At 38.6% G+C, this 27,060-nt stretch overlaps 1 protein-coding gene across 1 annotated transcript in view; it reads left to right on the top strand.

Moving 5' to 3' along the window:
- LOC127414284 (potassium voltage-gated channel subfamily H member 5-like) overlaps positions 1 to 27,060 on the top strand; it is a 66,758-nt gene that overhangs the window by 25,834 nt on the left and 13,864 nt on the right. The window contains exons 8-10 of the mRNA XM_051652208.1: positions 609 to 808; positions 1,249 to 1,501; positions 12,432 to 12,628. Coding sequence (XP_051508168.1) covers positions 609 to 808; positions 1,249 to 1,501; positions 12,432 to 12,628 — 650 coding nt within the window. The remainder of the gene's footprint in view (positions 1 to 608; positions 809 to 1,248; positions 1,502 to 12,431; positions 12,629 to 27,060) is intronic.

Below are 27,060 nucleotides of genomic sequence, written 5' to 3'. Positions count from 1 at the left end.
GGTATTATTCCAGATTACAACTAATTTTGCATCAGCATCTGGTTAGTTACCCAACCTGTTGTTTTCCGAAGTATATTTCTTGCAATTTTGTGAGAAGAGACAACCCACCGTAAAGATGAGTATTGATGTGGAGGACTCCGTGGACTCAAAATTAAATAAATAGTCATAAATATTTAAATGTGCCAATTGAGTTTGTAATATTCTGTGAAAGCACATCAGTTATTGTTTTTACTTGTACTAGTACTGCACTTACATCATTTTGTAATAATTATGAGTCTTCTATTATTATTTGGTTTGAAAATGCATGATTCATTCATTTGTTGTAATTTGGAAACTATTATTTAATTCACCTATTATTTTCAAAAATCGACATTTGGAAATACTGTTTTTTTTTTTTTTAATTTTTAAATTTAGTTTTACTTTTGTGAAAGTGTATATTATGTAGCATTTAAAAGAATAATTATTGTGTATTACAGTTATTACAAAATATATTTTAGTATTTATTTATTTACTGATTGTTTGACGTGAACCACATTGTCTTATATTGTTTCAGCTTGATCTTATTTCAAATCTGTTTGAAATTGTCTCTATTTTTGTGTGTCCTGCAGCTCTCCTTTATGCCACCATCTTCGGTAACGTGACAACCATTTTCCAGCAGATGTATGCAAACACCAACCGTTACCACGAAATGCTGAATAACGTACGAGATTTCCTCAAGCTCTACCAGGTGCCCAAAGGGCTCAGCGAGAGAGTGATGGACTACATTGTCTCCACCTGGTCCATGTCTAAAGGCATTGACACAGAGAAGGTGCGATGGAGAGTTTGCATGAGTTTGCATAGACAGGGTAAAAAAGGAAAAAGCCTTTAGTCTATAATTATTTCAAAGCACAAAAGGTTCATAATACCTGTCAGTTTGAGTAATGCAATATGAAATTTTGTGGAGTTTTGATATTAACGTAAAAGTGAAACACAGTTTGCAACCCATTTTTTCATTACCTGATGCGTTTTCAAGTTAAACAGGATATTCAACAAGAACAATTTGTGGGGTGGGACTTGATTTTATCTGTCTGGAATTGATTGGACTGTGTAAAATTCAGAATGTCAGATTTCTTTTGTGACTCAAGTCATACACATTTATCACACAATAAAACCAGGAACTTGCATTAAGAATGTAAACAGATTTCATGTTGACTTTAGAAGTGGATAATATTACATTTGTAACTCACTCAGCTTGTTCACTTGGCATAGGTGCTCTCCATCTGTCCTAAGGACATGCGGGCAGATATCTGTGTGCACCTGAACAGAAAAGTGTTCAACGAGCATCCTGCGTTTCGACTGGCTAGTGACGGATGTCTGCGCTCATTGGCCGTGGAGTTCCAGACGATACACTCTGCCCCTGGTGACCTCATCTTCCATGCAGGAGAGAGTGTGGACCTGCTGTGCTTCGTGGTGTCGGGGTCACTGGAGGTCATACAGGATGAAGAGGTCATCGCTATACTAGGTGAGTTTGAATCAAGGAGGTCTATAATATCTGGAGAGACATTCATCTCAATGGCAGTTGCTCGGCTGGCATATGCCACCACGGGATCTGTTTTCTGCCATCTTTATCTCATCGGCATTCAGTTCTGGGCCGATTCTGGGTTCCTTAAATTTCATGTGACTAATCACTCTGGAGCCTCAGAAAAATCACGTTCTGACAACGCTGTTTGGCTGATGGCACCAAAAGAATGCATATATTCTCAAGCCCTTCACTAGCGACTATCTTGCCAGCATGACCTGTGACATCAAAGGCAGCAGACAGGGAAAAATGGTCCATTTCACGCTTTTAAGAGCCTTCCAAAAAATCTGGTAATGTTAAAACATTGACTACAATGAAATATTTACGATTTATACTGTATGTTGCTTGCAAAAATTTTATTTAGTCAAAATACACTGTTACATTTGAATGGACCTCAATGTAGAAACAGAAACCCTAACCCCTTGCTTTGAAAACAGGAACAAATAATTTGACCCAAAAGTAGAGGTGCTTGGTACTGTGGTCTGAATGGACTAAGGATTTTAACAGCACATTAATGTTCTAGGCTTTTAGCCATCCATTAATGTTTCTTCAAATCAACATCTATTCTGAACTGCTGTCAGAGTTTAAATGCTAGGTTGGAAATGTATTTTGTAGCCATAGTGATGAAAAGACATATATAAAAAAAAAAGCCAAAACAGAATAACAGAACAAAATAAGCTTCTCTGAGAGGAAGTTCCAGCCTTTTGCTGCAAATTTGGTTTGTTGTCTTTATGTCATTAATTTGATTTTGACTGGATTTCCAGCTTTCAGCCATTCCATCCAGTCAATCAATCAATCAATCAATCAATCAATCAATCAACTGCTTCACTGAAATCACTTTAGTTTATCACCCTCACATGAGTTGTCATAGTGACTGAACCATACAGCGGCATTAATCATTAATTTCTAATGGCTGCAAGTTGTCTCTCCTCCAGCTCGGCAGGAGACCTGGGCCCACTTTGTCCCTCTGTGCACATGAGGGATGTGGGTGTCTGGGCAAACGGAGATGGGCTCCTGGGGAGCTGAGTTAGCGAGGTGTAGAGCTGCGCAGCTCTGCAGGAGACCAGTGAACAGAAATTAAGTAATTAGTCACATCCATTCCTATGGCTTACATTTAGCCGAATGGTTTTCGCTATCCCGTTTTTTTTTTTTTTTGTCTCCAGCACTCTTGCTATTCTTAGGGGCTGATGTAAACTGTAGCGTACAGTTCATTACATTGTTCAAGAGCTCAATCAGCCCTGCTGAAAAAAATAAATAAACTTAACCCATTCTTTGCTGGTTTTAAAATGCCTTTAAAATCAGGAAACTGACCAGCCTGACTGGAAGACCTGGTATAACCAGCAAACCATATTAGGCTGGTTTAAACTGTTGTTTAATTTTTTTTGTTTGTTTGTTTTAAGCACAGAAAAGTGACTTTTATCTAAAAACTATTATTTTTTAAATATTATATTTTATTTTATTTTCATGATGGCTGCTTTTTGCATTCACATTTGGTTTTGGTTTTACCACTGAATTTTTGACCATCTAGTTTTTTTTTTAATTATTAGTATTACAAGGCTTATTCAGATAAGAGTCTGGCTTTTAAAACCACAACCTCTCCATCTTCTACACACACACATACACACACACACACACACACACACACACACACACGTTGATATTTGTGGTTTACGAGGACTCTCCATAGACATAATGATTTTATACTGTACAAACTATATATTCTATCCCTTAACCCTAACCCTCACAGAAAACTTTCTGCATTTTTACATTTTCCAAAAAACATTATTTAGTATGTTTTTAAGCCTTTTGGTTTGTGAGGACACTTGAGATGTCCTCATAAACCTTGTTTATAGCATAATTACATGTGTATAATCTAGAATAGTGCTAGTGAATAGTCCTCGTAAATCATATATACCTGAACACACACACACACACACACACACTTACAACATTATAAAATATTACAATATGTATCCTAAAGTTATGGGTTCAACTGCTCCCACTGTAACAGAGTGCCATGTTAACGCATGACTCCTTTGAGACTGTGTATGGTGGCTTTGCTCATCTCTCTGAGATAAGTTGTAAATCCCCACAGTTTCTTCGGGGTACTACAATAATCTTCAAACTCTCAGCAGAGCTCTTGACAAAGTCTCTACAGACTAATCTGTGGCACACTGTACTGTACATGTGAATCAAAATAAACACCCTGACAATTTGAAACACACCTTACATTTTAACACAATATTATGTACACTACTTGAACCAATTTTGAAAAGGTATCAATGTGCAAGGTTTTTTTTATTTTTATTTTATTTATTTTTTTTTTTATTTTGCACCAAATGTGATTTTACAGCTCTTTTGTGTGCAGTCTACAACCTGTTATAGTTTACACAACAACAGTGTAAACTTGATTACACTGGTATTATGAAGATGACACTGGGATTGGGATTTTCAGAAAAATAGGATTTTTCAGTTTTGCTTTGAAAGGTTAATTAGACAGCATGTGTGAATGCGCTCCCACCAGATGCTAATTTCAGTTTAATTGGTCTAGCATGTGCAGCCAATTAAAGATGTTTTGCTACTAGAAATAAGTCTTTAATTGGCAGGACACACCTGAGACAGGAGATCTGTGGTAAGATTATGCCAGCTCAGCATCAAAAACTTTTTCTTTTAAAGGACAAGTTCACCTAAAAAACATTTTCTCACACTCATGTCTTTAGAAACCCACACGACTTTCTTTTGTTCTAAGCAATTGTTTATAGACCATTTCAGGGACGTAAACAATAACAAAGAAATTGGAACATCACTGCGTATGTCTTGCCCTGAAGTATTTCCGGTAGCGTCATTTTTATAACCCAGAACTGTCAAAATAAAATGACTAGCAAACACTTTTAGAGACTAGCTAAAACAGAACAAACAAGATATATGCAAAAACTGAAAATAAACAATGAAGTGTCATTACTGGATCCTTAAATAAGACTCTGAGTCAATACATTTCCTCAAAGAACATCAAACGTTTACCTGAAGTGACTTATCCAGACATGTTGTTGATGAGCACGTGTGTCTAGGCGAGAGAAGCGATTAAATTCTATCATAGTTTCGATTTTTACAATTATTCCTCAGCAGCAAGTTCGGGAGTATTGGATCGCTCCTATTATCAATTAAGCTGTTAACGCTGTAAGCGTGTGACTTGCGGACAAGGTAAGGTTTTTGTTTATTATATAAAAAAACATTCCTTGTGTCTCTTTCTTCTGTGGTAGCTTTTGTGCTACTCCAGCTAATCTGAGAACTTGGCAGTGCAATATTGTAGATATAGTTGACTTTTGTCTGACAAATTGCTTATGTTCCTCATTTGTAAGTCGCTTTGGAAAAAAAAGTGTCTGCTAAATGACTACATGTAAATGTAAATTACTTGCGCAGCTTCATTCATTATAATTGGAGTGGTTTTTAGGCACTTTTAGAGCCTGTATTTCTTTTAGAGAAATACTCTGACTTAACTAGCCACCTAAACTCTGCCTATCAAACTTACTTTTAGTTGGAAAAAATTTTGTTCACCCACTGGATATTAGATGTGTACTACAGTTGTTAGTACGGCACGTATCCAGCCGTCTCAGGGCGTGAGCGAAGCATGAGTGGCGCGTTTTCATTTCGGCGCCCATATTAACAGATGACACCGTTTACACTGCAGGAGTGGGTCATGCTGGACTCAGCGGCTCTGGGTGTAGAAAATCAAAAATAAGCAGGAGATTATAGAAAATAACCAAAAGCAAATTAAAAGTATTTAAGACGAACCTACAATACACTGCAATCTGCATACAAACAAACACAAATTAACTAAAAAGAATGAATAAATAAACCGTATTGCTTTTGCCTGTTTATGTATAGGGATGTATGGGCTTTACTACATTAACCGATCACGACCAAGTTCGTTGATAAACATAAACAAATGCACATGACATGACTGCCGTTTTCGTTGAAGCAACAATTTACCTCATTTGGATTTGCATGGCCACAACAATTGACGAGACCCGACTGACTGTGGAGGTTGAGAATTAAAGTGCTGTACAACTCTCAGCATTTATTATAGAAAGATTTATAAGCAAAGGAAAAGGTGTGGCATATAGTAGCTTCAGCAGATTTGTGCAGATGGTAAGTTAATGTTTTAATCAGTAGCAATTTTAACCACCACGCAGTTGCGTGGGGCCCCTGGCGTTGGGGGGTCCCCCGCCAAGGTAGGAAAGCTCCGCAAAAAATGCTTGAGGGGTGACATGTTGTTCTGGGTACACGCGCAAATACGCTGTTGTCAGCGCTCTTGGAGCGGTTCAAGTTAGAAGCCGCTGGGGTCGGGATAGTTGAGTTTTTTTTAAGTAGGGTTCGGGTTTGTAATTTATTAAAAAATATATAGGCCGTCCGAAATTGTTTCGCGCACGCGCTCTCACTCACAGATACGCGCAAACGGATGAGTTAGGGGCTGTTCACACCGAACAGGTTTTTGCCTGCGTCTGCTCTGTTTTGCCATTGTTTTCCTGTGTAAACGCACGCTGGATGAACATCCATTCATGCTGCACCGCGTCTCTCTGTTTCTTCAGTGTCTCACGGAGGACTGGCACATTTTTAGACACTGTGTCAAGTTAATAAGAGCTTCAGGTTTCAAAAATGCTTCCCGAGACAACTGCGTTCTGTATCAGTCGTTGAACTGTGTCTAGATTGTTTTTTTTTTTGGCACAGGTGTCACAAAGATTTAACATTCTGAACAAGTTCAGGTTGCAAAGAGGGGACTGTTGCAATTATTCCATTCCAATTATTTATTGTTCTGCAACAAGCAAATTTCATCGCTTGATAAACGGCAATGTTTTTTCCCCTTCTGCTCCAGTGTGCTGAGGGGACGCCGTGCTTTGTATGTTTATTGTTAGTTACGAATGTTGCCTACAATGCTTACATAAAATACAGCCTCAGCGTCAGAATATAAGCTCCAGGTGAATGTAAAGTAAATAAGACAGGAATATATTATTATTGTATACAACAAATCCTCAAAGTAATAAAAATACTGTATCATATTATAATGGCAAACTGGACAACAATAAATAATTGTTGGGTTATAAAATTAATAAATAACAACTGAATTCCAAAATGTTACTGGGTGAAATATAAGGTTTTGCACACCCTGTTCAAAAAAATATTTTGTATAAATTAATGTACACTATATTGCCAAAAGTATTCGCTCATCTGCCTTTAGACGCATATGAACTTAAGTGACATCCCATTCTTAATCCATAGGGTTTAATATGACGTCGGCCCACCCTTTGCAGCTATAACAGCTTCAACTCTTCTGGGAAGGCTTTCCACAAGGTTTAGGAGTGTGTTTATGGGAATTTTTGACCATTCTTCCAGAAGCGCATTTGTGAGGTCAGACACTGATGTTGGACGAGAAGGCCTGGCTCGCAGTCTTCGCTCTAATTCATCCCAAAGGTGCACTATCGGGTTGAGGTCAGGACTTTGTGCAGGCTAGTCAAGTTCTTCCACACCAAACTCGCTCATCCATGTCTTTATGGACCTTGCTTTGTGCACTGGTGCGCAGTCATGTTGGAACAGGAAGGGGCCATCCCCAAACTGTTCCCACAAAGTTGGGAGCATGGAATTGTCCAAAATCTCTTGGTATGCTGAAGCATTCAGAGTTCCTTTCACTGGAACTAAGGGGCCAAGCCCAGCTCCTGAAAACAACCCCACACCATAATCCCCCCTCCACCAAACTTCACAGTTGGCACAATGCAGTCAGACAAATACCGTTCTCCTGGCAACCGCCAAACCCAGACTCGTCCATCAGATTGCCAGATGGAGAAGCGTGATCAGTCACTCCAGAGAACGCGTCTCCACTGCTCTAGAGTCCAGTGGCGGCGTGCTTTACACCACTGCATCCGACGCTTTGCATTGCACTTGGTGATGTATGACTTGGATGCAGCTGCTCGGCCATGGAAACCCATTCCATGAAGCTCTCTACGCACTGTTCTTGAGCTAATCTGAACTTTGGAGGTCTGTAGTGATTGACTCTGAAGAAAGTTGGCGACCTCTGCGCACTATGCGCCCTAGCATCCGCTGACCCCGCTCTGTCATTTTACGTGGCCTACCACTTCGTGGCTGAGTTGCTGTCATTCCCAATCGTTTCCACTTTGTTATAATACCACTGACAGTTGACTGTGGAATATTTAGTAGCGAGGAAATTTCATGACTGGACTTGTTGCTCAGGTGGCATCCTATCACAGTACCACGCTGGAATTCACTGAGCTCCTGAGAGCGGCCCATTCTTTCACAAATGTTTGCAGAAGCAGTCTGCATGCCTAGGTGCTTCATTTTATACACCTGTGGCCATGGAAGTGACTGGAACACCTGAATTCAATTATTTGGATGGGTGAGCGAATACTTTTGGCAATATAGTGTAGGTAAATATTGCTTTTTTTATTACTGTATTGTGGAAAAACTGGAAAACATGCATTAATTATCTTTAACTAGATTTTTATTTCATTAAACATTTTTGAATGTACTTGGCTACAATGGTTGATAGGATGAATTTAAAATTATGTAATTTTTTAAGCATTTTCAAAATGGAGCCCCAGCTTGGTCGGTTGCTTGGGGCCTCAGAAATTGTAAACCCGCCCCTGGTTTTAATTCACAGTATGCCTTCATGTCGTACAATATAGTCTACATAACACTTTTTTTTTCAGGTGTTTTAAAAAAAACAAACAAACAAAAAAAAAATGCCGTTATTTGAATGTTATTACTTATTGAATAATTTATGGGCAGTCGGGCTGGATGCAAACTCTCAACGCAGGACCACTGTTTTTTCTCTCTGACTAAATGCAGATGATAAGGACCCAATACTGTGTGGGCTGGGGTCTATCTGTAAATTATTTATCATTGTGGTGTGAATGTCCTCCTACTCATGTACAAACGATTTAATGTAGACCAAATTTGTTATAGTAATCAATTATCCCCTCTCAGAAAATTACGTTATGGCCTTATTAAAGAAAATGTTTGGTGTAGGAACCCAGATATAACTTTATTTTCTCACAGAAGAGACGCAGCCAATGTGAAAGCCCATCCTGACCGCGCTGCTCACGCCCCGCTCGCGGAGGATTTTTGCACCCGGCACTGCAGCGGTTCATGCGTCCATTTGTGATTGCTCTTTCGGAGATCTAAACACTTTAATTTCCATTAGTTCCAGGCATCCAGGGAGCACCCAGCCACCGAGCAACATAGTCCAAATTTTAATAATGACATTCTATTACAATCGTATTAATGTTAGAAGCATTAATTGTGTTAAAATCACAATGAATGAAGCACCTCCTGCTGTTGTTTTGAACGAGTTTGATAACTTGCCGGAAATGTTCAAGGGACAAAGACGTCACTTACTTAAACTGAAGAATAGTCCTTGAAATGGTCTATAACTGAATAATTTTCTGTGAATAACAGTTGTATGTCTTCAGAAGACTTATAACATTACTACTTATTTGATGCTTTTGTGGTGCTTTTTTGTCCTTCAAGCTTGCCCCTCGTCTCCATCCACATTGATTGAATGGAAGACAGCAGCTTGACATTTTGCTAATCTTTTCCTCAATGTTCCACGTGAGAAAGAAAGTCATACAGGTTTGGATTAACATGAGGATGAGTACATGACAGTAGTTTCATTTTTGTGTAAACTATCTCTTTAAACCAGCCAGAAGAATTTTAACGAGGACTCTTGATTTGCACAGACACATGTTCAGCAGTGGGTGATCTTATGGAATCAGTGCAGGAATGGCACTTGAAGGTTGAAGGTCTATTTTATGTCTCTGGCGCCAGGCTTCTGTGGAATGTAATGGGAGAGATAAGTGTATCATTGATCTTTGGCATCTCAAATGAGCAGAGACAACTGAACTTCTCTTTGATAAAGGACACATTTATCTAATTCTATTCAATTGCAGTTTTCTTGTCCTCTATCACTCAGTCTCTCTGTCAATTCAGAAAATGAGAGACAATTAAAGAATGAGTTCTCTAAAGTTTATTTTAGATTGTTCTTTACAATGTTGCATTCACTGTGTTTGTGAACACTTTTGTTTTTTGTTTTTGTTTTTGTTTTGAGTTTAAGGACAGAGATTATGGTCTTTTATAGTGGTGGGGATTTAATTGTTCCCAGTGAGTCAAGTCGTTTGAATCCTTTCACTAAAAAGATTAAGTCAGTCACTATGCTGCAGCCTGCAGATTACATGTTTATGCTAGTACAGTAGGTGGAAACAAATGAGTGTCTTACAGTGCATCCGGAAAGTATTCACAGCGCTTCACTTTTTCCACATTTTGTTATGTTACAGCCTTATTCCAAAATGGATTAAATTCATTATTTTCCTCAAAATTCTACAAACAGTACCCCATAATGACATCGTGAAAGAAGTTTGTTTGAAATCTTTACAAATTTATTAAAAATAAAAAATGAAATAAAATAACATGTACATAAGTATTCACAGCCTTTGCCATGACACTCAAAATTGAGCTCAGGGGCATCCTGTTTCCACTGATCATCCTTGAGATGTTTCTACAACTTGATTGGAGTCCACCTGTGGTAAATTCAGTTGACTGGACATGATTTGGAAAGGCACACACCTGTCTATATAAGATCCCACAGTTAACCGTGCATGTTAGAGCACAAACCAAGCTATGGAGTCCAAGGAATTGTCTGTAGGCTTCACAGACAGGATTGTATCGAGGCACAGATCTGGGGAAGGGTACAGAAAAATTTCTGCAGCATTGAAGGTCCCAATGAGCACAGTGGCCTCCATCCGTAAATGGAAGAAGTTTGGAACCACCAGGACTCTTCCTAGAGCTGGCCGTCTGGCCAAACTGAGTGATCGGGGTAGAAGGGCCTTAGTCAGGGAGGTGACCAAGAACCCGATGGTCACTCTGACAGAGCTTCTCTCAGGAGAGAGGAGAACCTTCCAGAAGAACAACCATCTCTGCAGCACTCCACCAATCAGGCCTGTATGGTAGAGTGGCCAGACGGAAGCCACTCCTCAGTAAAAGGCACATGACAGCCCGCCTGGAGTTTGCCAAAAGGCACCTGAAGGACTCTCAGACCATGAGAAACAAAGATTGAACTCTTTGGCCTGAATGGCAAGTGTCATGTCTGGAGGAAACCAGGCACCGCTCATCACCTGGCCAATACCATCCCTACAGTGAAGCATGGTGGTGGCAGCATCATGCTGTGGGGATGTTTTTCAGCGGCAGGAACTGGGAGACTAGTCAGGATCGAGGGAAAGATGAATGCAGCAATGTACAGAGACATCCTTGATGAAAACCTGCTCCAGAGCACTCTGGACCTCAGACTGGGGCGACGGTTCATCTTCCAACAGGACAACGACCCTAAGCACACAGCCAAGATAACAAAGGAGTGGCTACGGGACAACTCTGTGAATGTCCTTGAGTGGCCCAGCCAGAGCCCAGACTTGAACCCGATTGAACATCTCTGGAGAGATCTGAAAATGACTGTGCACTGATGCTCCCCATCCAACCTGATGGAGCTTGAGAGGTCCTGCAAAGAAGAATGGGAGAAACTGCCCAAAAATAGGTGTGCCAAGCTTGTAGCATCATACTCAAAAAGACTTGAGGCTGTAATTGGTGCCAAAGGTGCTTCAACAAAGTATTGAGCAAAGGCTGTGAATACTTATGTACATGTGATTTTTTTCATTTTTTATTTTTAATAAATTTGCAAAGATTTCAAACAAACTTCTTTCACGTTGTCATTATGGGGTATTGTTTGTAGAATTTTGAGGAAAAGAATGAATTTAATCCATTTTGGAATAAGGCTGTAACATAACAAAATTTGGAAAAAGTTAAGCGCTGTGGATACTTTCCGGATGCACTGTATATGTTATATGAGTCATTGAATCATTTATTCAACTGATTCATTAAAAAATAAGAGAACGATTTGTTCATTCAAAAACACAGATTTATTTGCAAACAAACCTCTACTTGTAGTGAGTAGAAAACGATTAGCCAAAATACAAATTCACATACATCATCTTAATAATGAATGACATCCACAGTGTTCTGAGTCACATCACACGGTCTGAGTTTCTTGCAAATGAAAACGTTTTAAACCTGTGAAATAATAAGACAAAGTGCCCGCTGAAAGATTAGTTCAAAGATCAAAAATTCCTTCATGTTGTTCCAAACCCATATGATTTCCTTCCATGGAACATAAAAGGTGATGTTTGGCAGAATGTCCAAGCTGCTCTTTTCCATTCAACAAAGTGGATGGTGATTGTTACTGTCAAGCTCCAAAAAGAGCAATTTGCTGACAAATTTGTTCATCATATGTTCGTCATTCTGTCTTTGTGTTAGGAACAGACCAAAATGTAAGTGTTGATTCACTGAATATCTTCTTTCTGCTGCACCTTTGAATCTCCTTCGCTCTTGTGCGTGTTCAAACATGCCACCTCAAGGCGAGTGAGAATGAGATTTTAAGAGCGACAGTTGTGGAATTAACCTTTTAAAAAGGGTGCAACAATACATGTCCGATACAGTATTGGAATTCTACTGCTCAAGTCAGTGCCCTTCTCCAGCAATGATAACATGATGACCATTTTTCAAAAGATTTTCAATTTCAGACATTCAAACTATAAACTTGATATAGAAGAGTGCCCGCCTCTTGTTCTATAAAGAGATTATAAATTAAAATGGCAGTTTTGATCATTCTTCTGCTTCACCCTGCTGTGAGATGATACATTTGATTGACACTAATTAAAAGCACTCTGATCTCATGCTGACTCTCTGCTCTGTGAAATATCTTTCTAATATTCCCATTACCTTTTCTCTGATGTTTCTGTCTTCTGTTTTTCTGTCTCAGGTAAAGGGGACGTGTTTGGTGATGTGTTTTGGAAGGAGACGACTCTGGCCCACTCTTGTGCGAATGTTCGGGCGTTAACATACTGTGATCTTCACATCATAAAGAGGGAAGCCCTGTTGAAGGTGCTGGACTTCTACACTGCATTTGCCAACTCCTTCTCCCGAAACCTTATTCTCACCTGCAACCTACGCAAAAGGGTGAGAAACATAAGCACACATTATACACACTCTCTCATTTGGTCTCGTTCACTATTAATTGCATACAAAGTTTCATTCTTATCTGCACAAGAACTCAAAGTTTTCAAAAATGTGCAAAATGACTCTTGCTTTACACTGAAATCTTCTGTATGTTCCTTTGTTTGTTCTATACATTTTCAGAGTTTAAAGTGGTGTATTTTGATTATTTCAAAGAGAATCCCCATGTGAAGTAGAGCAGACCTGTTTTCAGAGCTACAGATCTCCAGCTTCAGTCATGCAGTCTCCTTTGTGTGGCAATAACCCTCTAAGTGCATCTTAAACTCTAAACTCAGCCTCCTGTTACCTGCACAGTTATAGAATTTAACACGGGAGTACAATACCGAACTGATGCAGACTGATAGAAGAGGAGAGCCCATCGTGCGCCCAATGGTGCGAGGAACCAGACGGCAGGGGAAAAAATTATGTTCAGTGAAAAGTCAAAAGAAGATCGCAATGTATCAAATTGTAACTATAACAGATATTATTAAGAAAACATGGGAACTCGTTGCGTGGGCATTTTTTGCCCCCATATTTTGAATTTCGGGGTTATTTTTGTCGATTTCGGTGGCATTTTTGCTCCGAGTATCCATAAATTTCCCACACTATTGGCATTGTATCTTTCTAAGGTATTTAGAAAGTTTGTTTTTTACATAGAGTAGCAAGTAAACAAGATATCCCCACATATATATAAAACTACATTGTGTTCATGTTTGACACATTTAAAACATTACTTACCTTAAAAACAAGTGAAGTTTGATCAGTGGTTAAACATGTTCAGATGGTTCCCTCATACCTGAATGAACGGCTCCTTTCCAGAATAAAATGAAATATGCAGAAAATCACCATATTACAGTTCTTGCGTATAGTGACAGGGTAGAAAGTCTTGAAGAAGCTAGAGAAGAGAGGACATCGGAGGCAGTTTATGAGTGCTGCTGTGCCCTGCAGGCTGCCTATCATGCATGCACAATACGTTTTAGTTTATAAACAGATTTAGCACTTATAACTTTCTTCTTCCCAAAAATTCAGAAATATAATGTTTTTTTTTTTTTGTACTTTGTAATTGTGGTGAAAAATAATTGTAGCAAAGTTGAATACTTCATTTTTAATCAACTCAAGTAAAAGTAAAAGTACTATTATTTATTTATACTTAAAAAAGTTGAAAAATATGAAAAATGTACTCAAGTACTGTAACGAGAGAAGTTGTAATTCGTTACTTTCCACCTCTGACTGCCACACGCCTGGTGTGTGTGTGTGTGTGTGTGCATGTGTGCGCATGCGTGTGTGTATGCATTTATGCATTTGTGTGTGTCCAAGTGTTCGCTCCTGTGGGGAAAGCCACAATGCTCCGTATTGTTGTTGCTGTAATGATTCATGAAGCGTTCCATTCACCTTGGAGAGTCAGAATTTCCACCTTTCAACTGGGGAAAGTGCAACGGAATGACACTTTATGTCGGTCATGTAACTTGAAAACTCATACGGAAATCCACAATTTCGTCAAGATGCAGGTGTGTGTTACATCGTGCAAACATTTCGGCATTGGCGGAAGTGGGCCAGGTGTCTAAGTTTAAAAGCATAGTAGTAAAAAAGATTTTTGGGGAGGCCTAAACCTCCTTTGTCAATTGGTTTTTGTAACTTACTGAAATGCAACCGAGGTCATTTATCATTTCAAATAAAAGACTTAGATATTCTATCAAATTGTTTCAAATAAGAAAGAGGAACTTCTAGAGGGAGAAACTTCAGCAGATAATTGAATATGGGGATACAATTCATTTTTAGGACATTGACCTTCCCAGCCATAGACAAATGTAGTGAAGACTACCTATCAACATCACACGAGAACCTTTTCATTAATGGGTCAAAATGAACTAAATCTCTCAAAATTGCTGGAAATAAAATGCCTAAATACCTAATGCCTTGTTTGGGCCATTGAAAGGAGCCAGGTTGGAAAGCTATGATAGGGCAATATGCTGTCAGAGCAAGAGCTTCCGATTTAGACCAGTTTTCCCTGTATCCTGAAGATTTTGAGAAATAATTAATAATTCAATGGAGGGTAGGCATAGATCTTCTAGGGCTGGAGACAAATAATAATATATCATCTGCATAGAGTAGAAGTTTATGCACCACACAGAAGCGGTTTTAGCTTGCATGGCACCTCGTGCAACCCTCCTGCAAGATGCTGTCCCGGGCAGCTGCCCATGTCACAGATAATGAATCTCTCCATAAACACGTCATAGCAGGAAAATGTAACTTATTCTGATTATTGTGATGCGTCACACCCAAAAGTGCTTAGTAGCTGCTCTATGTGCTTTGGAGTGACACTGAATGGACGTCAAAAAATAAAAACACAAAATCAAGGGCACAGAAAGTAACAAGCTCTTAACCAGTATAATATTTTGTATAAAAATGTTATATTACTGCATTTCAGAAATTACCTTTTACATAAAGGGGTCAGTTATTGCCCACTCGATTTAATTTTCAGGTGCATTTTTTATGTTTATGAGGACATATTTTCTAAACATAAAAATCTATTGTATCATTATTTTATTCAAACGATATTTTATGTTGTAATGTGTAATGCTACTCTTAAAGAAGAATTTTAAGAACTATATCAGATGGTATAAATAAAAATAGGGCATTTTTTTATTTTTATTTTTTTGTCACTTTTGGGGATATTTTGTCCCCAAGACCCCCTTCATTTCTGACCCTGCATCAATGTTCTATTGCAAGCATTCTTGGTGAGAGAAATACCCTTTATTGCATAATATTAAGCATACAATATAAGGATGATGCAATAGTGGCAATCGAGTTGAATCTAGCCCTTTTTTCTTAGTTATTACAACGATGCAGCCTTCGACAACTTATTTCTTTTTGCATCTGGCCCCCAGTAGAAAAGGTTTGTACACCCCGATCAAGACTAAAATCAGTACTGTCTTAAACATTTGGACTAATATCAGCAATGTTTTAAACATCAAGATTAAATTGCCAACATTTTAAACATAAAGACTAAAATCGGCAATATTTAAAAAATCAAGATTAAAATATGCAACGTTTTAAACATCAGGAATAAAATCATTATTGTTTCATCAGAACTAAAATTGGCAATGTTTTAACCACCATAACTAAAATCAACAATATTTTAAACATCAAGATTAAAATCGGCAATGTTTTAAACATCAGGACTAAAATCATTATTGTTTTAAACATCAGAACTAAAATCAACAATGTTTTAAACATCAGGACTAAAATCAACAATGTTTTAAACATCAGGACTAAAATTGCCAATATTTTAAACATCAAGACTAAAATCATTATTGTTTTAACCATCATAACTAAACTCTGCAATGTTTTAAACATCAGAACTAAAATCGACAATGTTGTAAACATCAAAACTAACATCGGCAATTGTTTTAAATATCAAGACTAAAATCAGTACTGTTTTAAACATCAGGACTAAATTCAGCAACAATTTTAACATCAGCACTAAAATCTGCAGCGTTTTAAACATCAAGAATAAAATTGGCAATGTTTTAACCTTCAGGACTAATATCAGAAGTGGTTTAAACATCAAGACTAAAATCAGCCATGTTTTAATCATCAGGACTAAAATTGGCTATGTTTTAAACATCAAGATTAAAATCAGAAATGTTTTAATCATCAGGACTAAATTTGTCTATGTTTTAAACATCAAGACTAAAATCAGAAATGTTTTAAACATCAAGACTAAAATTGGCAATGTTTTAAACTTCAGGACTAACATCAGTACTGTTTAAACATCAAAACAAACATCAGCACTGTTTTAAACATCAGGACCGTTTTTTCATGGCAGTACTTGGCAGTACAGTATTGACAGTAAAGGGAGAACAGGTAGTAGATAGAAGAGGGTTGAATGGATTTAGGAAATGACATGAGCCAGACTTGAACTTGCATCACCTTGATGAGCACCAACACTAAGACTCGGTTTACACCTTGTATTAAGATGCATCTCGGGTGATCCAATCACATGTGGTCAGGTGAGACACATCGCTGTTTACACCTGGTTGCTTAAATTCATCTCCTGTGACCACTTGTGTTCGGATTACAGGGGGAGGGTCTCTGTTTCATGATGACATACATCAATCACTATGTCAGTGTGTTACTGCATAACATTGAAGCGCAACAAAGTCAGAAAAGACAAAGAAAACGAAGCACGCTGTTTCTTCCAGATGCATCTGAAATTTTATCTAAGCACAAACGCAAAATTTTGAGCAGAACTATCCATTATTTTAGTGGATTACCTGTGTTAAAGGAGCTTCAGATTAGGGCTGTCAAATTAAAATTTATATTCATCAAATGTAAGAAAAATGCACACTTTCGAATGCTAAAACTGCGCATTCGAATTTTGGATGTGTGCCAAGCACTGGCGATGACTTGAGACCGATTGCATTCTTGTGCTAAAATGGCTAGATGAAGCGCAACAAAATATAGTTTAACAGAAACCAGGTGTCTCGAGATGTGTTTTAAAGTTCTTTTTAACTTGACAAGGCATCTAAAAAACAGTGCTCCTGCACAAGATGCTGAATAAACAAAAACAAAGCAAAACAAAGATGTTCATATAGCACATTTACAAAGGGTAAACTGGATGGTTGCAAAAGCGTTCAGTGTGAACAGCCCCTTACAGTAGGTGGAGGTCTTTGGCCGTTGCGTCTTGCTCTCTTATCAGCATTTCTCAGATTAAGCAATGGGTTTGTCTGTAAAGGAGTTCAAGTTGGAAATGTGTGTCTCTCGAGATCCTCGTGTTCTGTTCCTTTCTGTTGTGTTCCATCTGTTTGAACTGCCCCTGACCAGATATCATTAGCTGCTTTACCACTGAGTTCAGCTGAATACCACTGCTATCTGGGAATAATTCTACCCTACATACAGCTGTAATTAATGAAAAACTCTGTGGTATATCTCTGTTATTATGAAGTTTTAGTCTGTGGTAGTATATACTGTGGCACCAGGGCAAGTGTAACACCATGTTAACACAGAACTGCCTATTGAAGCGTTTCCCCCCTCGTTTTACTTTTGACTTAAAATTTGAGAATATGAACCGACTAAAACTTTTTTTATTTTTTATTTTATGCACTAGTTTATTTTAAAATGGAATGTTTTTTAACAGCCAGGAATGTTCTTTGCAACAATATAACACGGTGCTGTATGGTTATATGCATTCAATGTGCCTCTTGTGGACTAAGGAAATAACATAAATTTTAAAAAATCTGAATTTAATTCGAATTTAGAAATATTTCTCTGCCTAATTGACAGCCCTACTTCAGATGTTTGTGCTTCTCATTTGTGTTGATATCAAACACACTAAAAAAGATCTGTGAAGTTCTTGTGCTTGTGTGTGTATCTGCTTTTTTTAAATTTTCCGATCAGATGATTATTTCCATTTTAAGCCCCTTGTAACCGGCAAAGATCCAATCACAAAACATTTTAGACCCTGTTTAGAGCTGTATTTAGCACTGACCTAATGTGACTGGATCACTAAAAATGCATATTAAGACCAGGTGTAAACGGGGTGTAAATGTGTCAGAGCCACTCAGTCAATCTGTCATGTACACTAACCACAAGACCAAGGCTCCTAACACTTTTTGATTGTTGATGATAAATTAATGCTTCCAAACATGAAAAAACAGATTTTTCTCATGTATCTATGTAGAAATAATAATAATAATTCATAGTGAATTCATCTCTCTTCTGTGTCAAAAGAAAGTACACCCTTGTTTCCCACGTTGGAGTTTTACTCTGTTGGTGGAGTCTGTGGCTTTCAGCTAAATTAAAGATTTAGATTTCAAGCATGTATATGCCCTCTAATGGAAGACAGAATGTAAGAGGTAAGGATGACATCACTCTGAAAAAGAGAAGAGAGATAGAGGTACAGAGAGATCGTCTTGTTGGTATATGTTCGATCATAATGTAAAAGCCTGTATGGGTATGTGTGAGAGGTTCAGGTTTATTTTACGGTGTTTTCATTTGCTTGGCTCCAGAGCGACTAATAAATTAAGAACACACAACAAAGGTGCATCATCCTAGGTACACAATAACATGGGAAATGATGCAATGCAAAGCTCCAGTTGTTCAGAAAACTACCAAAGTAGAGGTAGTACAGAGATGTAGCTGAGGTGAGATATGTTTTTAGAAAGTTTGTGGAATATTCTTACAGTTAATAAAGATTTGTGTGTTGTGTTGTTAAAGGGATAACCAGAGTTGTGTGTATGTGTGTGTGTGTGTGTGTGTGTGTGTGTGTGTGTGTGTGTGTGTGTGTGTGTGTGTGTGTGTGTGTATTTTCTGGTTAATTGGTCAAAATCTGTCAGACAGCTTGTGGGCCTTGAGGCAAACTTACTCTAGGGTGATTTAGACACACGTGCTTCTACCAGAAGGCTTTTGCATAAATGATGTGACCCTGAATGAGACTGTGTCTGGCAGCAGCCAATGCCTAAATTACAAACTTCTTTCAACTGAGATTACATTTTTGTATGTGTGTGTACACTAAACTACTAATATAACACCACATTAAAGGAACAGTTTATATAAAAATGAAAATTTTATCATCATTTACTCACCCTCATTTCGTTTCGACCCTGTAGCTTTTTCCATACAACGACAGTGGGTGATGATTTATACTGCCAAGTTCCATAAATGCACCATAAAAAGTGACAGTCTTCCCCTCTGCCAGACCTCTCAATTCTCACTGGTGCTCAATAATGGCATTTGGCAATGGTTAAATTTTTTTGCAAAATGATCATACGAAAAACCTATGTGATGTTCGGAATGTGCTTATTCACTATAATATATTATATATATATATATATATATATATATATATATATATATATATATATATATATATATTTTTTTTTTTTTTTACTTTTGATGGCTAGGTTTAGGGTTTGGGTTAGTTAATAAAATATGCATTTCTATTAACTGCATTAAATAATTTAAAACCAAAATGACAACTTGCTTTTGGCACCACTCACCTGGAAACTGGAGCTCACATGTGTATGAACATAACCACCATATTTGTCTGCTGTTAGACATACTGTAGCCTCAAAGAATATATCAGCATATATTAAACAAAATTAATTATGAGGAATATGAAGTGAGGTATGAGGTCCTTTATTGTAGAAATTACTGTCGTAACTGTAGCATCTTGGCAGAAACTGTCGTCACCGTGCAGAAACAACAGCAAATTTCGTAAGTGGCGAGTTATTTCCACAAGGAATCTGATGTCTTCTCAGGCAGAGAGATTCTGATATTTTTACAATTATTTTGCTAAAGCAAACAATTGAACAGAAGATTGAATCTCAAATCTCATCACCATGTGTGACTGTATGTGACTGAATTAGTACTCTGTCTGGGGGTGTTCAGTGCATGACTGCGTCAGATGCAAGTGTGTGTGTGACTGCAGGTGACAGGCTGGATTACCTAAACAGCCCTAATGTGTCACCTAATCACCCACTGAGAATGACACACTCTCCCTAAGGGTGTATATGTTAGGGGAGCAAGCTTTGGTTACATTACAGTGGGGGCAACGGCAGGGTTTGTCTGAAAGAGAAGAGAAGAGAAGAGAAGAGTGAAACAGCAAAACCAAGAAACATATCAGAGCAGTCTAACTCTGAGGTGACACACACTGACCTTGACATGCACTCTCTGTTTATTTATATATATTTCAAAGTACTTGCTAAATCATCAATACAGAAGTCATCAATACAAATCATCAATACAATCAGTATTTCCAAAGCATCAATACTACACATAGAAACCATGACAGAAAATAAAATGAAATAAAAAATATGGTGCCAATAATGTTAGTCAAACAATAAAAGTATTTTTATATATTTAAATGTATAAAATAAAATAAAAATAAACATGAATGAATAATGACTATGATCTCTTTCTATTTATTTCTATTTCAAAGTGCTTTATTGGTAGGAATGTTTTGCATACAATATTGCCAAAGTATCAATACACAAAGAAACTGACACTGTGACAGAAAATTAACAAAATAAAAATACAGTGCCAGTAATAATAATAAAAACAATCAAATCAATTCATAAAATACAATTAAGCTATAAATATAACATGAAGCATTCAGCAAGATATGAATGGATATTGAGACCCTAATCTCTCTTTCTCTATTTTTTTCCATTTCAGTTCTATAGTAGTACGATTGTTTTGCAGACAATATTGCCAAAGCATTAATTCACAAAGAAGCTGTGACATAAAATTTACTAACATAAAAATACGGTGACAGTAATGTTAATAAAAACAGTATTAACAATGTAAAATAAAATACAATAAAATCTAAGAAAAGGAACGTTCAAGAATATATTAATAGACATTAAAAAGTCTCTCTCTCTTTTGTTTGTTTTCCCTCTCATCCCTTTCTTCATCTCCATTTGATCTGTTTAGTGGTCTAATTAAAGATGTTTTTAAGTTTATTCTCTGTAGTGCAGATACTCTGTAGAGTACAGAGATACTGTACACACAAATAAGTTCATGCACTGTATATGGTAAATGTTAGAAAGAAGTTTAAAAAAATGAATCTAACAGATAAAGATGAAATGCTTACATCGGCTCTCCTCAGATAGGTGCTCCCCAAGAGCCAAAGAAAATTAGTCTTATCTAATCATGAACACAGGACTGCGGGCTGAAGGTGAGGCTCCCTTGCCAATTTCCTCTTTAGAGTAATGGCTTTTCTCTTGGGTGCTTCCAGAAGATTCTAGAAGAGGCCCTGCTTTTATTGCTTGCTGGCAATAATGTGAGAGAGGGACTTTGAAAATGTGTCCGCTGTACATTTGAATGTGTGTGTGTGATATTTCTGCTGCAGTAATGTCAGGTACTGCAGCAATTTTTCCATCTGTGTGAAGATTCTTGCATTAAGATGGTGTAGACTGTCTATTAGAGTATAATGAGGAGGAGGTGTGTGTATGTGTGTGCGTGAGCACACCTGTTCTCCTAACTGTAATGTGACAGTATGATGGTGCGCAGCATTTGTCAGTTTTGTTTTCAGCAGTAAATATTCTGGACACATTTGTGCCAATTACCTCTTGTCTGAGAGAAGACACTTTCCACTGTGGGATGGCACTGTGTGTGTGTGTGTGTGTGTGTGTGTGTGTGTGTGTGTGTGTGTGTTACCAAGATATGTTATGTAATTGTGTTGCTAACAGGTTTCTGTGTCATTTTAAGTAACTCAAGCTTTAATGCCACACACACACATACATTCATACACTCTCTCACATACACACAAAACATTCAGACATGGTCACCACAGACAGATGGGTTTAGGACTACCAACATAGTCTCATGACAGCTCATGACAAAACCATAACAAATCATAGAGTTATCACTTTGGTATCGGTTGGTCTCTATGGTACAGCTATTCCCATAGAGACCAACCGATCAACAAACAGAATTTTAAATCGATACAATGCAGCCATTAAAATGTAGCTAGTGTCCTATTCAACACTTTATTTTAAGAAAAGAATTTGTTGAGAAACAAATTTGGTTACTCATTCCATATTTATTTATGCATTGCTGATTTATGTAAATAACCTGTAATGCCCTTCCCTTTTCTCGTTCCAAACCCTGAAGTTTTCTTTCTTCCATGGTACACAAAAGTTATTTCCCTATATCGTGGCTTAGGGTTTGGTAATGGGTTACATTTAATGGTCAGATTTAGGTTTGGGTTAAAGGTTAAACTTTAGCGAAATCATAATAACTTATTTGTTGGTTTGTTTATTTTTCTCTATGGGTGTAAAAGTAATTTTTATACCAACTTGTACGATTTCTTACAATTTTGCCATTTTGTGCTAATTATTACAACTTTGAGAACAACACTCTTTGGGGAACGATGACATGAATCATTTAAAGGGCCATTAGTCTTTTGCAACTTGCACGTGATATCTCAACTGATGCTGTCGGTGTTACGTCCAGGGACGTATTTATTTTTATTGTTGTTATTGTGTATAGTTGTCACAGTCACTAGTTGTGGATATTGTCTAAGAATTGTGATTTGAGTTACTGTGGTGTGTATTTTCCCTGTGTTATCTCCCTCTTTTTCCTCTTTTGCTCCTCCCACACTCTCTCTGGCAGGTAGCTGATTGCTCTCAGCTGAGCCTGCTCAATAATCAGGAGGGAGGCAGCTTAAAAGCAGAGGGGAATCTCATAGAGTGAGAACCTTTCCTTCAGAGAGTTCTCCAGAGCAGTGTTCTTTGTCCTGTCCCAGTTTAGTGTGTTGTGCTGTACTGCTTAGTACTCTGTTGATTGAGTAGCTGGAAAGCTTAGTTGAAGATTTCACAGTTATTATTACTTTAACTGCTGTTGATGGTGACTCCAACTTTTAAGCTTGTTGTAGTCTAAACATGGTTTATTTATTGTTTCCTTTATTTTCTATTGCTAGTGATTTCCCAATGTTTAAACCTGTTGCACAGCTTAAACACTGTTCAGTTGTTCATGTTTAACATTTCTATGGAAGCTGTAGGGAGGTGGGAGCCATTTCTGTTTGTATTACACTGTTTTCTCATGTTTTTGGCCAGTCAGAGTTAGTGTACCTTTCTGTTGTTAAGGTTTTACTCACGCTAGGCAGACCTCTCTTATGTTTGTTGTTTTGGCTTTTCCCCCTCCTGAAGTTGCTTCCTATTTAAGTCGTTATTTAATACTTCTGTTTTCTGAGCCAAACAAATGTTTATAAATAACTTTGTTGTCTGTGGTGTTGGGGCAGGGTACTGATCATCGCTCTTAAAACCACAATCCTGCTACTCCTCTAAAACCCCTAGATATAGCGTGCTGAGGACGTAACATCTGTCTTTTGGTTGCTATGGCGAGTATTTTGATTGCTCCACTGAACAAATTTTTTTTTTTAGCTCACATATGTATCATGACGGCTGTTTTGTCTTAGCAACCACAACATTCTCTCATTCTCTGGGCAGTTTTATGAAGTGTGGGCGATCACACATCAGTGTGCAAAGCCCGCACTCTGATATCAGAAGCGAAAGCTTAAAATAGCCTTTACAGTATGGAGAGGACATCTGTCGCATGCTTTAATACTCCAAGATAAAGAAAGAAACTGATGCATATCGCTGTGATGTGTATTGAGTGTGGTATTCCTTCAGGGAAGGACATTCTTGTTAAGAGATGCTATAGGCCTTTATAGTAAATAGTCGGTCCCATGGAACATTCCAAACTGTATCATTGCTTCAGATCCATAAAGAATATTAAAGCCTAATTGGTTGGACGACCCAGACTGAGGCTGGAGTTTATGGTGGTTTGTTCACTGTTTTCTTTCTTCTGGTACAAAAAGTCTACGCTGCAAAAATAAATAAATTTTTAATCAGTATTTTCTCTTCGTTTCCAGTAAAAAATATCTAGAAATCCACAAAACAAGATAAATTGACTTGAAGCAATTGTTTTGTAAGATATAATATATTAGTTCTGTGCAAAAGTGCAAAAGCACATATGATGTTTCACAAAAACATTTGTCTTAAGATGGTTCTTCAGCTTTAGTGTGTCAATAGGAAATATACATTTTAGAATCTCAAACATTCCATTTGCAAATAGAATAGAATAGAATAGAAGAACAGGGAGCCCTGCAACAGATGGCATGGCCCCCACAGAGCTCCCCACTGAACATTGAGTCAGTCTGAAATTACATGTAGAGACAAAAGCAATTGAAACTACCTAAATAGATAGAAGAACTGTGGTGAATTCTCCAAGAAGCTTGGAACATCCTATCTCAGCAAAAAAAGACATCCCCTTACTTTCAACTGCTTTTATTTTCAGCAGTCTTAACATGTGTAAATATTTGTATGAACATAAAAAGAGTCAACAACTAAGACATAAACTGAACAAGTTTCACAGTCATGTGACTAACAGAAATAGAATAATGTGTCCCTGAACAAAGGGGGAGTCAAAATTAAAAGTAACAGTCAGTATCTGGTGTGGCCACCAGCTGCATTAAGTACTGCAGTGCATCTCCTACTCATAGACTGCACCAGATTTGCCAGTTCTTGCTGTGAGATGTTACCCCACTCTTCCACCAAGGCACTTGAGGACTCAAGATGGCGCAGAGTATGGCGGCTGCGTTTCGAGCTCCGAAACAACATTGCAGTTTTTTGTTTGTTTTGTTTTTATAATTCTTATGTTTTTTGTCTTGGAGGTTGTCTGCCTTATTGTCTACGACAGACAAACACTTTTGGACATTGGTTCTGCAATTACACACCGTAAACCGGACTTCAAATTCCTTAATGCCGACCCGCTGTTTACAAACACGCCAGCGGAGCCCTTTGTCTGGGCTACCCGGCCGCGAAAGTGCAGAAGGAAAAGGGGAAACAGAGCCGGCGTTCTCATCAGAGTAAGACGTCGCGCAAATCGAGCCCCACTACCCAGTATTCTACTGGCAAATGTTCAGTCTCTGGACAACAAGCTCTGCGAGCTGAGAGCGCGGATCTCTTTCCAATGAGAGACGAGGGACTGCTGCATTATCTGCCTTACAGAAACTTGGATGTCTGCAGAGATTCCAGACTCAGCCATTGAACCTGCGGGGTTCTCCGTACACCGAGCGGCAGAGCGAAAGACCTCTCAGGTAAAAGCAGAGGTGGTGGTGTATGTTTTATGATCAACAAATCCTGGTGTGATCAGAGGAACATACATTCCATCAAGTCTTTCTGTTCTCCTGATCTGGAATTTCTCATGCTTCTGTGTCGACCATTCTGGCTACCGAGGGAATTCACAGTGGTCATTATCACTGCTGTGTACATCCCCCCACAAGCCGACACAGACCGGGCACTCAAGGAACTGTACGGAATTATAAGCAAGCAGGGAACCACGCACCCTGAGGCTGCGTTCATTGTGACCAGGTTTTGGACCATTGCTACTCTCCCTTCCAGGATGGCTACAAATCCCTCCCCCGCCCACCATTCAGCAAATTGGACCACTCTTCCATTCTGCTTCTGCCCGCTTACAGGCAGAAACTGAAACAGGAAGCACCCACCCTTAGAACGATACAGTGTTGGTCGGACCAATCAGACTCTATGCTACAAGACTGTTTTGATCACGCGGACTGGGAGATGTTCCGGTCTGCCTCTGAAGACGACATCGAGGTTTATGCTGATAGTGTAACATGTTTCATCAGAAAGTGTGTAGATGATGTTGTTCCATCCAAAACATTACGGATCTACCCAAACCAGAAACCTTGGATTGATAGCGATGTTCGCACGGCACTTAATGCGCGGACCTCCGCTTTTAAGAGCAGCAAAACACCAGTACAGGAACAAGATTGAAGGACAGTTTAACACCACCAACTCTAGAAGCATGTGGCTGGGAATTAATATCATCACGGACTTTAAAGGGAATAAAAACTCCGCCGTGAACACCGCTGCCTCTCTCCCGGATGAGCTAAATACTTTTATGCTCATTTTGAGGGAAATAACACCGCCCTCGCAGAGAGCGCTCTCGCGGCCGAACCTATAGAGGTTAGTTCACTCTCTGTCTCTGTAGTGGATGTAGCCCGATCCTTCCGACGGGTGAATATCCATAAAGCCGTGGGTCCAGACGGCATTCTGGGCCGCGTCATCAGAGCGTGCGTGAACCAACTGGCTGGTGTTTTTATGGACATTTTCAACCTTTCCCTCTCTTTGTCTGTAGTCCCCACATGCTTTAAAACGTCCACCATTGTGCCTGTACCAAAGCAATCCAAAATCACTTGCTTAAATGACTGGCATCCTGTTGCTCTGACCCCCATCATCAGCAAATGCTTTGAGAGACTAATCAGAGATTACATCTTCTCTGTGCTGCCTCCATCACTGGACCCATTGCAGTTTGCTTACCGCAACAACCGCTCCACTGATGATGCCATTGCATCTACAATCACACTGCTCTCTCCCACCTGGAAAAAAGGAACACTTATGTGAGAATGCTGTTTGTAGACTACAGTTCAGCATTCAACACCATAGTGCCCTCCAAGCTTGATGAGAAACTCTGGGCTCTGGGCTTAAACAGCTCACTGTGCAGCTGGATCCTGGACTTCCTGTCAAGCAGACGCCAGGTGGTTAGAATGGGCAGTAACATCTCCTCATCACTGACCCTCAACACTGGAGCCCCACAGGGCTGTGTTCTTAGCCCACTCCTGTATTCCCTGTACACATATGACTGTGTGGCAACACATAGCTCCAATGCAATCATTAAGTTTGCTGATGATATGACAGTGGTAGGTCTGTTCACTGACAATGATGAAACAACCTACAGAGAGGAGGTGCACACTCTGACACGCTGGGGTCAGGAGCACAACCTCTCCCACAATGTCAGTAAGACAAAGGAGCTTGTGGTGGACTTCAGGAGAAGAGAAAGAGAACACAGCCCCATCACCATCAATG

The sequence above is a fragment of the Myxocyprinus asiaticus genome, chromosome 23 (assembly GCF_019703515.2).
Source record: "Myxocyprinus asiaticus isolate MX2 ecotype Aquarium Trade chromosome 23, UBuf_Myxa_2, whole genome shotgun sequence".
Taxonomy (NCBI): domain Eukaryota; kingdom Metazoa; phylum Chordata; class Actinopteri; order Cypriniformes; family Catostomidae; genus Myxocyprinus; species Myxocyprinus asiaticus.
Note: the sequence above shows the minus strand (reverse complement) of the source record. Positions and strands in the feature narration are given on the sequence as shown.